Source organism: the organism of the source record quoted next, unplaced genomic scaffold (assembly GCF_019419815.1).
Source record: "Pyrus x bretschneideri cultivar Hongxiangsu unplaced genomic scaffold, Pyrus_bretschneideri_v1 Contig33, whole genome shotgun sequence".
NCBI classification, from domain to species: Eukaryota; Viridiplantae; Streptophyta; class Magnoliopsida; order Rosales; family Rosaceae; genus Pyrus; species Pyrus x bretschneideri.
Genome location: NW_025999646.1, coordinates 499,485 through 515,375, shown reverse-complemented (window position 1 = coordinate 515,375; position 15,891 = coordinate 499,485). Strand labels below are relative to the sequence as shown.

The following is a 15,891-nucleotide window of genomic DNA, read 5'->3' as shown; positions in this document are numbered from 1 at the left end:
ATGAGTCTGCGAGGGGACGGGGGAAGAGTCGGAAGTGGATTGGAAGAGCAGAGAATTGAAGAAAGCTCTCTGCATTTTTTGGCGCTCTCATAGAGCTCGCGATAAGCTGCAAAGCTCTGAGTTTTGTTTTGACACGAGGATAACGGGCTTGATTTTTACTTGTATTTTTCTATTTGTGTTAATAACGCCCTTATATTTTCTTAATTAATTGATTTTCCAATGAAAATTAATTAATTGTTTAATATTTTTTGAAAAAGAAAGTGAACGGCCTTGCAAGGCCACAGTTCCACGCTCAATTGGTATGACCCAATGGGCCGTCATTTGTTTGATTTTATGCTTTTGGGCTTCATCTCTTTTGAGAGTTTCTTGTACTTTCATTAGATCTATGTCTCACAAGCAGAAATTTTTTAGCGTGTTAGAAATACAACCTGGTACCGTAAATATCATAATATAAATAATTGGATATTTAAAAATTAAAAAAAAAAATTCACACTTGTATGTAGAACCTTCTTTCTGGCATACCGAAAAATTTATCCTTGTAAAAGAAGTTGCATATTTTTTATCTCTTTGTGTCTATACATAGAGAATATCAACAATTAATTCTTGTAGCTCCCCTTAAGATAATTTAAGACCATCTCCAACCTAAGGGTCTAGAGGGTCAGAGGATCGAAAATAGTTTGAAAACCGAGAGTTAGGTCAAAGAGCTTGTGAGCCCCACATAAATCTTCAGTTAGCCAGCCCGTTGGCTAGCCCACTTTTCTTTTTCCTTTTTTGTTCTTTTCCATTTGCCCAGCCTTTTCACTTGTTTTTTTTTTTTTAATTTTTAATTTTTTCTTACACCATTTCTCATATATTTCTCATCATTTCATACTATCTTACTTCATTTTATTTCAATTCTTCACATTCCATACCATGGCCCATTGGCCCTTGGTTGGAGATGGTTTTTTGTGACATTGCTAAAACGAGCCATATGACCCTTTGATTCTCGGTTGGAGATGGTAAGACATATGATCATGCACTGTTCATTAAAATATTAATTTTTTGGAGGGCCAGAAGGCCCTCCTTCAGTTGGAGATGGTCTAATATCTTATCACCGTTTCATACTATTTTGTTTTCAATTTTATCCTTTTATTTCCACTTTCTTTTTTCAAAGTTATAATTCAAAACTGGAAACTGAAAATTCACATTATTATCAAACAGCCCCTTAGCATATAAGCAGATGATTTTCACACCCAATTTAACTTTCACACGCATATCTTTTTTGTATCATTAAATTTAATAACTTAAATGAAATTAACGAACAATATCAAATAAAAGTGTGTGAAAGACTAAAGACGGAACCGAATTGATATGGAGAATGGAGCATTTTCCTTTTAAGTGCCCCGTCCTATGGATGCCTCCAAGTACATAGAAGCAAAATATCTCCCTCCTCCAAGCAAGAAGTACGTGTGAACTCGCGGTGGTGACGGGGGAGATGGACTAGGCGACAAAAGCTCCCCTCACCCCACACACGCCTATGTGCGCCCCAACCCAACTTTCTACGTCGATGTCGAGAAGGTGTCGACAAGAAGTTGAGAACAGTCGGTCATCACTTGAAACTTGAATGGGACCCATTCTCCCGACACCGGAGATTCTTCAAAACGTCGGAAGTATGATCAGTTACACTAAATAATAATATAATTAGTTGAAAACTTTAAAATAAAAAATTTCAACAATTGTATTACGTCACTTATCTCGTTGTTTTTTTTCTTCACACAAAATTTTTTTGTCCCCCAACACTTAGTACTTTGAAACTTGCATACATGAATTAATTTTTGACATGAATCGAATCAAACACTCCCCCTATTTTCATGGGAAACCGGATCCTCTTCAAACTCAAAGGAATTAAGCTCAAGGATCAAATGATTATGGTCATTGAAATTTGATCAAACATCTACAAACAGGGGGCCTCTTTAAAAGTTATAATAATTATAGCCGTTTGATCAAATTTTAATGGCCCGGATCATTTGATCTTTGGTCTCAATTCCTTTGGGTCCTGAGGGGATCTAGTTACTTTTCATGGCACCACTTGAGAGAGACAAAGAAAATAAGGGATGACTATTGGTTTTAGGTAGTGCTATTTACACTTTTTTTTTTTTTTTTACCTCCCACACTTTTTTATTAATTTTAGTCTTTTGATTTTCTTCATTTTATTCGACGCTTCGCACCACTAGTAGACTGCTTAAGATTCAATTCAAAAGGCCCTACTTAGTTTTGCAAGCCCTTATCATTGTCATTCAACTAAGTGGGATCAAGGTTTCCAGGTTAAGCTCTAGCTGGATGACCATTCATATAAAATTTTGATTCAATTCTCTCAAAATCTTTTGGGGAGAGGTGAGATATGTGGATGTTTAAAATACACTACAAAATCTCTCCGATTTCCTCTAATTGCTCAACTTTGTCAAATTCTTTAAAATCAAATTCTAATTGAATACACTTGGAATGTTATAAACTTCTTTAAAATCTTAATTGAATACATCCGGATTTCTAAGGATTTTAATAAATTATCTTAAAATCTTGATTGAATACACATTGAATTTCAGAGAATCATTTAAATTTCTGATTGAATACCCTTCTATTCATTAAAAGAATTAAAATCCCTCAAAATCCCAATTGAACACACCCCCCTAAAAAAGATTAGGAAAATGTCCAAGCTAAAAAGGAAGGATTAGGAGAATGAATGAGGCTCTATCAAACCCTAATTAATTCATGCTTGGATTGCAAGTAAGTGCACGATCGCTTTCTTTGTGTTCATCTTGGAACCAAAGAGTGTCTTTAGGCTTTGAGTCAAGAGACATCATGGGAAAATTTAAAGTTAACTTTTTCTAAATACGTATCCTTTCAAGGAAAGTTTCCCTTTAAAACCATCAAACGTGTGTACTCAAAACTCATGCTGCCATGATTGCTCAACCTCTTGTTTTGGCAAAACAAATTGTATGCTTTTTAAGAAATTAAGTTGCATCAACCCTAGAAGGAAACAAGTTATTTTCTTTTTAGTCAGCAAAATTAAAAATAAAATCAAACTGTTGTAATTAGTATTTCACATTGTGTGATTGTGTAAATTCTAAGTGGAGATAAATTAGAAATCCTTCGGAATCTATAAGATCTTTCCTATTTGACTTTGTATTATTTAGAGAGCAAGTTATTCTATTCAACTTATTGCTGTAAATAAAGGCACAAGACATTCAAATTGTAGAATTCCTCAAGCCTTTCTTCATTGCTCGGTCGCACCCTCTCTCTTTCTCTCTCTAGATTTTAGGCCACGACACAAACAATGCTTCTTTTTTTTTTAATAAGAAAACTGAAAATTACAACGAACACGCCCCTTGAGAAAATAAAAAAGAAAAACAGTCTCAACGGCAAAGTAACCGAGATTACGCAATAAGAGACAACAAGTAACAACGAGCATCAATAACTTTGTCCAACCACCATAAAAACATCAGCAACAAATTTCGCCTCGCAATAATAAACTCCATTCTCTTTTAGGTCATGCATAAATCAGATTTTTTTGTTCATGAATCATGGTGAGAAACTAATTTGGACAAATCATCATTTTGTAATTAGACCAAGTTTGAAGAGTTTAGATTAGGATGACACTATTCATACACCCATTTTTATCATTCACACACATTTCTCAATTTCCGACCGTCAAGTCGAATGAATTGAAGAACATCAATGGACAAAAAAAATTAAAAAAAATAAATGAGAGGTAAAAAGAATACGGGAATATCACTACCCTCAGATTATGGGAAAGTTAGGTATGAGCAGGAATATGTTGTGCAAAGCAAAAGGTCCATTAATCAACTAGTGATTGGATAAGAAGTGGAATATTCCTGCATTACTTCAAAAGTTGAAAACTCTTGCATTTTTCTTTGAGCGAGCGACCCATTTCCCACTCTTTCTCTCAACAATCAAGAAAAGAAAAGAAAAGGTGGAACACACATTTTTATTTCTCAGATATCTTTTTCAATTTTCAGTTGTCGGATCGAATAAATTAAAAAAAATTAATAGTAAAAAATTAACAGAGTATGTGAGAAGTAAAAATGAGTGTGTGAATACTACTATCCAAAAATAAAAACCACCAACTTATTTATACGTTCATGTTAAATTAATTTAGGTATAGTTAAGTTGGTTAAAGCCACATGTTTTCTCTCGGCACTCAAATATTGTTAATAAAATGAAGAAAAAGATTGGGCTGAGAACTCAACTCGATGACTTGAACTTAGATGCAAAAGGCAACAACACTATCGAGGGAGATAGAATCGATTATAGGATCTCACGTGTAAGGATAAAAGCTTTTTTTAATACAAGGACTATATATATAATAAAAGGTGAGGGATGAGCTAAACCACACATATGTGCTGATTATATTTGGGTATCGAATTCGTCATTCACAAGTCATTTACGAGATTCAAACTTAATACCACTTACTTACTGTTAAATATCAATACCATTATACTAAGTGACAATAAATTTTTTTTTTTTTTTAATCGAGCAATAGATGTTAGATTAGTCATCGACGAAGGGATATATGTTAGAGTTATACTAAGCGATCTACAAGCCCCTTTTCACTATTAAATTTGTAATTAAAGATCTAAGGACATCATGATGACATGGCTGATTGTTATCCACTTTTCATCTTTTCCTTTATCCATAATTAAAAAATTTACCTTCCTCATTGCTCAACAAAATTAAAGATTCCCAAAACTTTATTATGACAATCATGCCATAATACGGTGGATAAGCATCAAACCAAATAGTAATTTTCCCTCTTTTGTTTTTTTCTGCTTTTTATTTTGTTTTAATTTTTAATTTAAAACAAAATTAAATTAATCAATAAAAAAGGATTAATGTCGTTGGATTACCAAAAATTCAATTTAAATACCTCTTGAAAGTTGAAACCACCCACCCCCTTTCCTCACAACCCAAAATCCAGACCCAAACCCATTCTCCCCCTCAATCATTCTCTGAAACTTTTTCATTTTTTTTTTTTTTTACACTTCTTTCATCCAATCATCATCACTCTCCCTCTCTGTCTTTCTACAATTTCCAGTTGGTTTTTAGAGAGAGAAAGTGGCAGCAGCAGTGGGGAAGGAAGAAAGACTGTTCCTTTCTCTCTGATCGTCTCTGCACTTCGAAGCTCTAGGGTTTGGCCTTGCCTCTGTAGCTGTTCGGGTAGTTTTTAATCCAAATTTTGATTGTAATTTTGTTTCTCTTTAGCTGGTTAGTTTGATCAAATGGGTTTCTTGGACTTGCATAACTTGTGTATAATATTGCTTCAATCATTTATTGGGTTCCTTTTTAAATTTTGAGTAATTGGGTTTTGCTGGAAACTGTATAAAATTTGACCAAATTGCATAAATGGTTGAGTTTCTTTTGGTATTTTTATGCCTGCTTGGCTAAATAGTCCATACCCAAAAAGGAGCAGAGAACTCCACACGAAGAACTTGGGAGCTTAGACTGATATGCATTTCTGAGATTTTATTTTATTTTTGAATCTTTTTAAACCTTTAATGTAGTCTATAAAAGTATGGGTCTTTGATGCCATATAAATTGCTGTTTATATCTATGGGTATAAGCCGGGTGCGTTTATCTCTGGCCGTAAATTGTCCTACTTGTTGGGAAATGGACATCCGCCCTCTAAACAATATGGTGTTAAATCCTTTCCTAAGTCGTAATTCGATGTATTTCTATGTCGAGATGTTTTTGATTTCTTGAACCTGGCAATCATAGTGCTTAGATGGAAGTTGTTTTTTTCTGTTGCCAATTCTATACACTTGGTGTTAAGGGGGTAAACTACAGTTCGGCTTAAATGGAAAGGTCTCCTGGATTTTTTAGGAATAGGATTTAAACTATATTTGATTCTTGCACCTTTGTGTGGCCTTAAGAAATTTACTATTTTGCTTAAAATGGGAGAAAGATTTGATATTTATACATACAATATATCGTATTTTTCTTACTCTTACTTTTGTTAACTATAAGCAGGATCCGGATGCAATGAATCAGTCTTTGAACTTTTCATCTTCTGGTAATTTTTCTAAATCATATATCGTATTAGGTATGGACTATATGCAGTTCGTGTCCTGATTGACATGTCTGTTAATTTGTCTTGTAGGCCCAACCGAGGTTCCAATGGTGGGTATTCCTAAAGAAGTGGGTAGAGGAGGATGGGGCATTTTATCTGGATCTGGTGCCCACAATGCCTCCAGTGATGCTACCCTCTTTTCAAGTTCATTACCTGTTCTTCCACATCCAAAGTGTACGTGTGAGCTATTGTGTCATGATTTTCAGAATTCACATTTAGTAGGGAATGCCTCATGTATTTTTGCATTTCGTGCAGTGAACGTGAATGGTACTGACCAAGGCTGTCAATCTATTGATGATCTTTCGTCTGGCTTAAATAAACTCCACCAAAATTTGGAGGGTAACGATCCGCTTGAAGATATTGAAACTCATGCGCTTGGAAACTTGCTTCCTGGCGATGAGGAGGTGCTGTTAGCTGGCATAGCAGATGATCTTGACCTCAGTGGGTTGCCTGGTTCACTGGAAGACTTGGAAGATTATGATCTCTTTGGTAGTGGAGGCGGCATGGAATTGGAAACTGATGCACAGGAGAGCCTGAGAATTGGCATGTCAAAAGTAAGTTTAGCTGACGGTGCTACTGGGAACGGGATGGCTCAATTTGCCCTTCCAAATGGCGTGGGAGCTGTTGCTGGAGAACATCCATATGGAGAGCATCCTTCCAGAACATTGTTTGTGCGAAATATCAATAGTAATGTTGAGGATTCAGAACTGAGGACTCTTTTTGAGGTAATTTAATTAAGGCAAAGCTCCTTGTTTTCGTACCAGTAATACCCATATCCTTTGTTCGGATTTCTAATCCCCTCACCAGAAATTGTAATGGATTATATTACTCGCCCAATTGAGCATAAGATGCACATCCTGATTTAAAACTGCAAATGAGAGCAACACATTAATTTGTTTTTGAACGATCTTAAGTAGACGTTTTCTGGCACGCCTTCCCGTGTATAAAAGGATAGTAGGACCCATCACTCATCTTTTTTTTTTTTTTTTTTTTTTTTCATTTCATTTCTAATGATTTGGTTCCATTTCAGTTATTCTGCTTAATGACTAGTCACTAGTTTTTATTTTTCATATTGGATGTATAAGTTCTTTACCTTTCGTGCTGCTTGTGCGTAGACAGGTTTCGCCTCTTACTCATAGGGCATTGTGCATGTGAATCTCAGAACACATTTGTTTAAATAATAAATGTGATGCAACATCTGGCGCTGTTCATTTTGGACAACCCAGCTTTTAATGTGTGTTTTTATTAATCTCTTTTGTAGCAATACGGGGATATTAGAACGCTGTACACTGCATGTAAACATAGGGGATTTGTGATGATATCATATTATGATATTCGTGCTGCTCGAACTGCTATGCGCACATTACAAAACAAGCCTCTGCGGCGGAGGAAGCTTGATATTCACTTCTCAATTCCAAAGGTCAAAACAACTTTCTAGTACTGAGTTAGTTGTTCTTTGACGCTCATTTTAAATATGTAAAAATATATATAAATTACAATATTTGCATTCTTTCTCATGCAACATCAGGATAATCCATCAGAGAAGGATATTAATCAAGGAACTTTGGTAGTTTTCAATTTGGATCCATCAGTTTCAAATGAAGACCTCCGTCATATATTTGGGGCTTATGGCGAGGTGAAAGAGGTGATGATTGTATCTTGCTTCACCCCCTCTACTTCTTGCTTTGTGTTTATTTACTTTTGAAAGTATGAAGCGGTTAACATTTCTTTCTGGTGTTCATTGTATAAAGCAGATAAGGGAAACACCACACAAGAGGCATCATAAATTTATTGAGTTTTATGATGTTAGAGCTGCAGAAGCAGCCCTTAAGTCGTTAAATAGGAGTGACATAGCTGGTAAACGCATAAAGCTTGAACCCAGTCGACCTGGTGGAGCTCGTCGAAAGTAAGTAGACAATATAAATGTTTTGATTTCTTGCTTTGTGATTATTAATGCTGATGTTGTTTCTTTTCGGTTTCTTGGATTTTGGTTTGTTTAATTGTGTTTGAAGTTTGATCCAACTGTTGGTGTCTTTAATTGATTGTATCCTCTACCTTTTAGCTTGATGCTTCAACTGAATCAAGACCCTGAACAAGATGAATCTCAGAGTTATCGACATCCAGTGGGTTCCCCAATAACAATCTCTCCACCGGGTAACTTCTCGTTTGAGATTAATTTTATCACTGGTGAACATATAATGGCTTCAACAAACAAATATTTTCGGGTATTGCATTTTTCTTACAAAATGAGGTCAATTCAACATTCTTGACAGGTAACTGGGCACAGTTTAACAACCCAATGGAACACAGTCCTGTGCAAAGTATTAGTAAATCTCCTGGTTTCGGGACTATGAGTCCAACAAACAGCAACCATTTGCCTGGATTAGCGTCAATTCTGCATCCCCAGATATCAAACAATGTGAAGGTTGCACCCATTGGCAATAACCATGGAAGGGGGAGTCATGTTGATCATATATTTTCCAGTACAAACTCAGACCACGGATCTGCATTTCAACAATCACACTCATTTCCAGAGAACTCAACCCATTTCCAAGGAGCCATGCCCTCGTTCAATCCTTCAACCTCAAGTGGATCTCATGTGGAAACTTTATCAGGCCCTCAATTTCTTTGGGGGAGTCCAACTCCTTATTCAGAAAACACCAACTCTTCAGCTTGGCATCGACAATCAGTGGGACATCAACTTACATCCAATGGGAAGGGCCATGCCTTTCCATTCTCAGGTCATAATGGCCCTTTGCTCAGCTCTTCCCATCATCACCATCATCATCATCATGTTGGATCTGCCCCATCTGGTGTTCCTTTAGACAGGCGCTTTAATTACTTCCCAGAGTCACCAGAAACATCTTTTTTGGGTCCTGCTGCCTATGGAGGCATGAGTTTGGGACCCAGTCGTGGAAATTTTATGTTTAACGTGGGTGCTCGTCCTTCTAGAAATGGTGGCATATCCTTACCTGGAAACATGTCTGAAGGTAGCTTTAAAATGGTGGGCTCACCGAAGCTTAGCCCTGTGTTTTTAGGTAATGGCCCGTACGCAGGACTGCCACCTACAAGCATAGATGGTTTGATTGAGCGTGGGAGGAGCAGACGAATGGATAATAATGGGACCCAGATTGATAGCAAGAAACAGTTTCAGCTTGATTTGGATAAGATTCTCTCCGGGGAAGATAATCGAACAACTTTAATGATAAAAAATATTCCAAACAAGTATGACTGACTTTTATAATAATTTCTTATATTTATCATATTTGATGGCCGTTATCATGTTTTTCATATTCTTCTTGTCTATTAGGTACACCTCGAAAATGTTACTTGCTGCAATAGATGAAAATCACGGGGGTACTTTTGATTTTCTCTATCTGCCAATTGATTTTAAGGTACTTTTACTTAAAGAGTATGTTGTGACACTTTTTCTTCGATAATATTTATTTCCCCTACAATTCTCCCTTGAGTGATATTACTCTTATGTGCAGAACAAATGCAATGTGGGCTATGCATTTATCAATATGCTGTCTCCTTCACACATCATCCCATTTTATGAGGTGCTTTTTTCTTTTTCTTTTTGGTCTTTCGCTGTTTTGGATTTTATGTTAAATTCTTTGTGTTATTTATACATCATTGTATTCATTGAACGGTGAGATGCGTACTGTCAATTTGAGCCTTCTCTTTTAGAAACTGAAATGGTACCGGCATGGTATAGAAAGGAGCAGGATATGTTGTTAATATACGTTTCTTTCTAATACGACAGGCATTTAATGGAAAGAAGTGGGAGAAGTTCAATAGTGAGAAAGTTGCCTCCTTGGCTTATGCTCGAATCCAAGGGAAGGCGGCTCTTGTGGCCCACTTTCAAAATTCAAGCCTAATGAATGAAGACAAACGCTGTCGCCCGATACTCTTTCACTCAGAAGGTTCTGAGGCTGGTGATCAGGTAGTACAGTACACACTTCATGAATCTTCTAATGACTAATGTGCTTGCATTTCTTCGGTTATTTGCTTTATGAAACTAGAGTTGTTTTGACGTTCCATACATTTGAAAACATATTTGATCTGATCTTGTGCATTTCTTCTGTGTAGATCATCCACGAACATCTTCCTTCCAACAATTTGAACATCCAGGTCAGTCAGGAAAAAGAGTCGGACTCTGATTCGTCAGGAAGCCCAGACCATGGCTTTGACAAGAAGCCATATAAGAGTTAACAGTGTATTAAAGAAGATGTCACGGCCGAATTTGGTGGTGGCTGTGGCTTCCAACTATCATATACATTATCTAGTATATAAAAGTAGGAGTCGTTGAAGGATGCGATGCAGAGCTTCTTTTGTTTAGTAGTATCTTCTAGAGAGTTTGACGTGAAACACCCAGCAGCGTTTTGTTTCATCTGCAGTTAGCGGCCGGATAAGAGAGCGATAAATGCTTGTCGGCGAATCCAATTCTCCCAGCTGCCGTATGCGTTTGTCGTCAATTGTGCAGGTTCTGATATTTTGAGCTCAATTTTTGTTGTGTGACTTTTGGGGTGTGGACTAGTAGTCTGCAAATATGATGTTCATAGAGGGATATGAGTAAATGTGTTTTGACGGAGGGAGGGATGGTTATTTGACTTGGGGTACAAAATTGTATAGTGGTGGAAAAACATGCTTCTTTTTGGCGGTATCAATTTGTTGGGAGTTGTTGAGATGTGTATTTTGAATCTTTAAACGGGAAGCGAAGTGATTTTTACGCACCCTTTTGTTTCCTTTGCACATCGATGCTTATTTTTTACTTTTGGATTGAACAAATCACGCGGACAAAAATAGTCAGGGGTGTGTAGAAGGTGAATTTGAGTGCATGCAAATCGTTTTCCAATATGGAACAAGATCAACTTCTGCAAATGTGCGTTATACTAGTTGATCAGGGCATGGCACTCGGCCCCTTACACCTAAGTTTGAATCCCGTCTTCGAAACTCCAATTAATTTTCCTCTTGAAATAGAACAAGTGCACTCAAATATCACTTGAAGATTTGTACACATAATACATGATATTATTCATTTTGTTTTCAACATGGTTGGTAAAATACAATGATTAGTAGACGGAGACTCAACAAACAAATTCTCTGATGAATTCAAGTCGTGCTCATATCAGCTTCAGACACAGGCAGCCTCTGCCTCTGTTTCTTCATCTTAAGTTCGATGTCAACGACAAAGTAACATTTATTGTGCTCTCTAACATACTGCACCTTACCATTCATTCTATTCAGAAGTTTCCGGGACAGATTTAGCCCGAACCCTTCTGGTGTCGTCCATCTGTTTCCACCCTCGAACATATCCTGGATGAGCACCGCCGGAAGGCCTTGGCCAGGGTGTGTCATTCTACATCCACAAAGAGATGAAAAATAGGGTTTAGAGCTTAACGCTTCGGTTATAACTTTAATCGAGGACAAGTAGAGCTGATGCCAAATTTAGTAGTTGTGCATGGTAGAACTTAGAATCTAGCTAGGTTTGAGGTACCTGATCTGGAGACGGATATCATTGTTGTCGTCCTGTATTAACTTTAGACCAGGTGATATTTTTATTTCGACCCATCCATTTGGGGAAGGTGCATGATTCACTACATTGAGCCAGAAATCTGACAAAACCAACTGAAGCCGGATTTGATCGCCTTGCAAAGATAGTGATTTGATCTCTTCTGGAATCTCATGAAAGAGCTGCAAGTTCTTTTCCCTCAGCGAGAGCATTGATTGGCAAATGATGACATCCAAAACATTTCCCAACATAAATTCTTCCATGTTCAGCTTCGTGCTACTGCATTAACCCGAATAAGATCCAAAGCGTTGTCACACAAATTCATCAGTTAGTATAGAAACAAAACGCTACAAATAAGGTTACAACATTTAACTTACGCATATCATGAACCAACTAAGAATACTCACCCTTCGGCTCTGCTTCTCACATCCATATCCTCGATGATCACCATGATTTGTCTTTCACATGCATCGCTAGTGTCAAGAAACTGCTTCTGATTTTCTGAAATAGTTGTACTTTCAAGGAGTTTGTGGGTAAACCGAATGCCATTTAAAGGATTTTTCATCCCTTGCCGCATGTATGTTAATTGCTTAAGTTTCGAAAAGTATTCTATATCCTCTTGTCTGTGTCCTTCCAAGGCCGGTTGCATGTCACGCAAAAAAATTTGCAAGAAACAAAAACAACCGATTATATTCCCACCTGCATCAGTCCTCTTGCTAGCAGTTAAGAGCACCTCAACAAAATTACCCTTTCTATCAAAAAACCCGAACGGAAACTTCTCAATCTCTTTACCACTGATTCCTTGGTACAACATAATCATAAACTTAGTCAGCGTATCTTGACCCTTCAGTTGACAGAAACCTCCAAAGATTTCCCCAATAAGTGTTTTACCAATAACGTCTTCTCGAGTCCAACCAGTCAGATTTTCCATGGCTGCATTCCATTCTGAGCAACATGCTTTTTCATCAGATGCAAATATTGGTGGAATCAAGGGGTTAAGAGACTGTATGATGGCCTTGTAATCCCCTTGCAAGCGGATGAATTTATCCATAACAACCTTTTCACAAGTAATATCCTGACCCACGAAGCATACACCGACAACATCCTTTGCAGGACTCCTACTCGTGCAAGTGTTGGCCACAATATAGACAACCGACTTATGTTGTGGAAGCCCAAAATTTCTCAATTTTAACTCAATGTTCTTGTCCTCCTCACCTGGATAGTATAGAAGTTAACAACGAGCATACCATTTGGGAAAATTATAAAGACGCGTGCGAGAGAACACGAAGCATGAAAATTTCAACACTAAATTCCATTTGAGTTACTTTAAAGTCCTCAACGATGGTACTTCATAACTGCAATAAAAGATTTACCTTGTAACGCTCTACGTAAAAGATTTTCAACCGCTTCACGCGAGTCCTCATAAACAATTTCGTCAACAAGGGACTTGCCCATAGCTTCGCTATCTTGTAGTCCTGTCAACTCAGCTATTTTTGCATTCCATCCATTGATGAGACCATCCGAATCAACCCCAAAAATCGGAACTGAAGCTGTCTCGATCAATTTAACCATTTGACATGCCGCGGAACTGAGTTCATCTATCTCCTGCAACTGCATCTCAGCATCACTCTGTTGTACTGCCTTCGAACCAGTTTCCTCGATATCCTGAAACGAGTCTCTCATTATGAGCTGTAAAGAGTGGATGGCATTAATCTCAGAGACCTCCCAAGGCAAACTTCTACTTTTTACTATTTCAATCAAAGCTTTAAATGATGATCTCGGGTGCATCTTTCCACCGTCATCCTTATCCTCTGGATGATGCTTAGCTCCTCCCCATTTGACTTCCGCTGCCGTGTGCGACCTGAACCAAAACAAGAAATCTTTTGAACTGACTCTTGCGGTAGCCATACCACAAACTGCATTACCCAGTAAAGGTGCACCAGGGTAACCAGTTTCCGCCAAACTATCAGTACTCAGACCTGTGGAATCCCCATGATTTTTTAGCAGCCACTCTGCTATATCTTTAACCTGTGATTCGGTTGGAGTTACGCCCATCAACCAACATGTCCCGCCATAGTACAATGCAGCTCCGTCACACTTCACGAGATCCATTATACTCGGAGATTGGGTCACAATACCAGATGGGGAGTCCCGGAGGAGCATGTCACAAAGCAAGGTTTGTGTTCTGAGAATCTTTTTCTCAGCCAACTGCGAAGCCAATTGAAGCTCCATGTAGATTTGCAGCCCAAATGCCTGCATAAGAAACTGACAAGCATAGCGAAGAGGGAAAGGGACATAGCGGGGGGAAGTGTGGTGGCACACCACCAACCCCCAAAGCTTTGTTGAATCATTACCATCATTACCATTGATGATAACCGCCATCACCAGTGAGGCAATCGAGCCCATATTCGCCATGTACTGTCTGTGGCAGCCATGTGGAGACCGGAGGGTTGAATTGACCAAGCACAAAGGCTGCTTTAGTTCTTCACTTTGAATGACTTTAACCGGATTCACATTGCAATCGCAGATCATACGCACGTGATTCTGCTTGAACAAGAAACGGGCAGCTTGGGGGATATCCGTGGCAGGATAATGCAAACCCAAATAAGACTCCAAATCCGACCTTCTGATTTCAGACACAACCTCACCGTGATCATCGTCATGGAACTTATAAACCATAACTCTGTCATATCCAGTAAGCTTCTGAACATCCTCCACAACAGTATCACACAACACGCCAATATCCCCTCCAGGGAGAGACTGAAGCCTAGAAATTGCGCGAACCGCGAGTTTCTGAGACTGTACAGCTCCTGCAAGTGACAATGCAGGATCACCAGACCTAGCAGGCTCCAAATCAATCACAATCCCCACATCAATTCTATGCAAAATAGCATAAAATGGCTTCTGGGTGCTCTTAGAATACACCCAAACCGGGTTTAACAGCGAAATCTCCCTCGAAGCAGCAGCTTTCGCCAAAGAAGCCGCGGAAGAAGGAGTAAACAGAGTTCTACAGTCAATCCCAATCAAACCCTTTAACTCATTTGACCCGAAAACACTTCCCGATTTATCCAGACCCAGCAATTCAAAGCAATTCTCACTAAAACCGATAATTCGAAAAGTGGGTTCTTTAATTGCAAGCATACAGCCAAAGGATTGGACGAGAGAACCCCTTTGGATTCTCGAAAGGTAGGCAACGATTTGCTCCTCGGGAACAGAATCCGGAGGAAAAAGCACTGACCTTGTGTAGTGGAAGGACGTACCGGAGACGGCAGACTGCTCGTACTCGGCCAAGAGGTTGGCGTCCTCTCTGTAGTGAGCGATTGACCTGTCGGGTTTGGCGGTCGCGGGGGTGGGTTTCATGTTGCTTGTGGCGGAGGAGGAGGAGAATGCGGCGGCGCGTTTTCTGCCGCTGCTTTTGCCAAGCTCCATTTGGAGCGCTTTTCGGAAGAAGGAGAAGGAGGAGAAGTGCTTTTAAAGGGAAGTGATTTTTATGGAGGTTGGAAAAGCAGGAGCAGGGTTAAAAGTGGCATGGCCAGTTCTGTACTTGGTGCTTCTGTAGTGTTCTTCTGCTTGGAACTTACACATATCTACTTTCTCTGTCATCGTTTTCGCGGTTTGGAATTATCCCCTCGATTAAGCGTATCTGGTTAATGGTTCCGAATCACATGTTTTCCGGCTCAACAGCCACTTCTTCTCTCTCTCTCTCTCTCTCTCTCTCTCTCTCTCTCTTCCTGCATTTTCCGCCATGCAAATTGTACGACGCGTCACCACATATGTGTATAAATAAATAAAATTTTAAAAAGAAGAGAGAGAAAAGAACCATAAAACGGAAAATTCTGTTTTCTTTCAAGTAACGGTAAACTTTGGGATTCCGTAGTTTATTCATCTACTTACTTGTAATGTATTTTATATAAAATTTATAACTTGTTTAATCTCTTAATTTTTATTTGGAAAAAATTATTCGTAAGGAAAAAAGTTTAGTCATTCAGATATTTCAAATAAATCAAAATGAGTAGGTACCAATAGCATATTCATTGAAGAATTGTGGGTATTAAAGTAGCATATTCATTGATAATTGTTGATTTATTTGATACAACTTAGTTGATTAAACGATATTCGATTCGAATAATAATTAAGAAATTAAGCATTTCTGGCTTGTAAACTTTTTAAAGTGAAGATACGTATTTTAAATGTCGTGGTCAGATTGTTCTACTTCTGCCAAAAAAATTTCTCAAATGGCACAAGACGTCAT

General features: G+C 38.2%; 2 protein-coding genes across 2 annotated transcripts; one reads left to right on the top strand and one right to left on the bottom strand.

The window, feature by feature from the left end:
- Positions 1-4,932: 4,932 nt before the first annotated feature.
- LOC103951234 (protein MEI2-like 3) lies at positions 4,933-10,860 on the top strand. Its single transcript, XM_009362549.3, has 13 exons — positions 4,933-5,214; positions 6,025-6,067; positions 6,155-6,298; positions 6,380-6,849; positions 7,386-7,544; positions 7,653-7,769; positions 7,879-8,030; positions 8,187-8,278; positions 8,398-9,349; positions 9,435-9,519; positions 9,616-9,684; positions 9,891-10,070; positions 10,217-10,860. The coding sequence occupies exons 2-13, from the start codon at positions 6,037-6,039 to the stop codon at positions 10,337-10,339; spliced, it is 2,574 nt and encodes an 857-aa protein (XP_009360824.2). The 5' UTR covers positions 4,933-5,214; positions 6,025-6,036; the 3' UTR covers positions 10,340-10,860.
- Positions 10,861-11,125: 265 nt separating this feature from the next.
- LOC103945066 (phytochrome E-like) lies at positions 11,126-15,374 on the bottom strand. Its single transcript, XM_009355582.3, has 4 exons — positions 13,013-15,374; positions 12,047-12,854; positions 11,625-11,918; positions 11,126-11,486 (listed from the first exon to the last, which is right to left on the bottom strand). Exons 1-4 carry the CDS (start codon positions 15,066-15,068, stop codon positions 11,240-11,242), a joined length of 3,405 nt encoding a protein of 1,134 aa, XP_009353857.2. The 5' UTR covers positions 15,069-15,374; the 3' UTR covers positions 11,126-11,239.
- Between the last annotated feature and the right edge of the window lie 517 nt (positions 15,375-15,891).

Coding starts and splice junctions, on each gene's coding strand:
- LOC103951234 (XM_009362549.3), top strand. CDS start 6,037: ATGAATCAGTCTTTGAACTTTTCATCTTCTG. Junction 6,850..7,385: donor AACTGAGGACTCTTTTTGAG/GTAATTTAATTA, acceptor TCTCTTTTGTAG/CAATACGGGGATATTAGAAC. Junction 9,520..9,615: donor ATCTGCCAATTGATTTTAAG/GTACTTTTACTT, acceptor TCTTATGTGCAG/AACAAATGCAATGTGGGCTA.
- LOC103945066 (XM_009355582.3), bottom strand. CDS start 15,068: ATGGAGCTTGGCAAAAGCAGCGGCAGAAAACGCGCCGCCGCATTCTCC. Junction 12,855..13,012: donor TTTACGTAGAGCGTTACAAG/GTAAATCTTTTA, acceptor TATACTATCCAG/GTGAGGAGGACAAGAACATT. Junction 11,919..12,046: donor GTGAGAAGCAGAGCCGAAGG/GTGAGTATTCTT, acceptor GGGTTAATGCAG/TAGCACGAAGCTGAACATGG.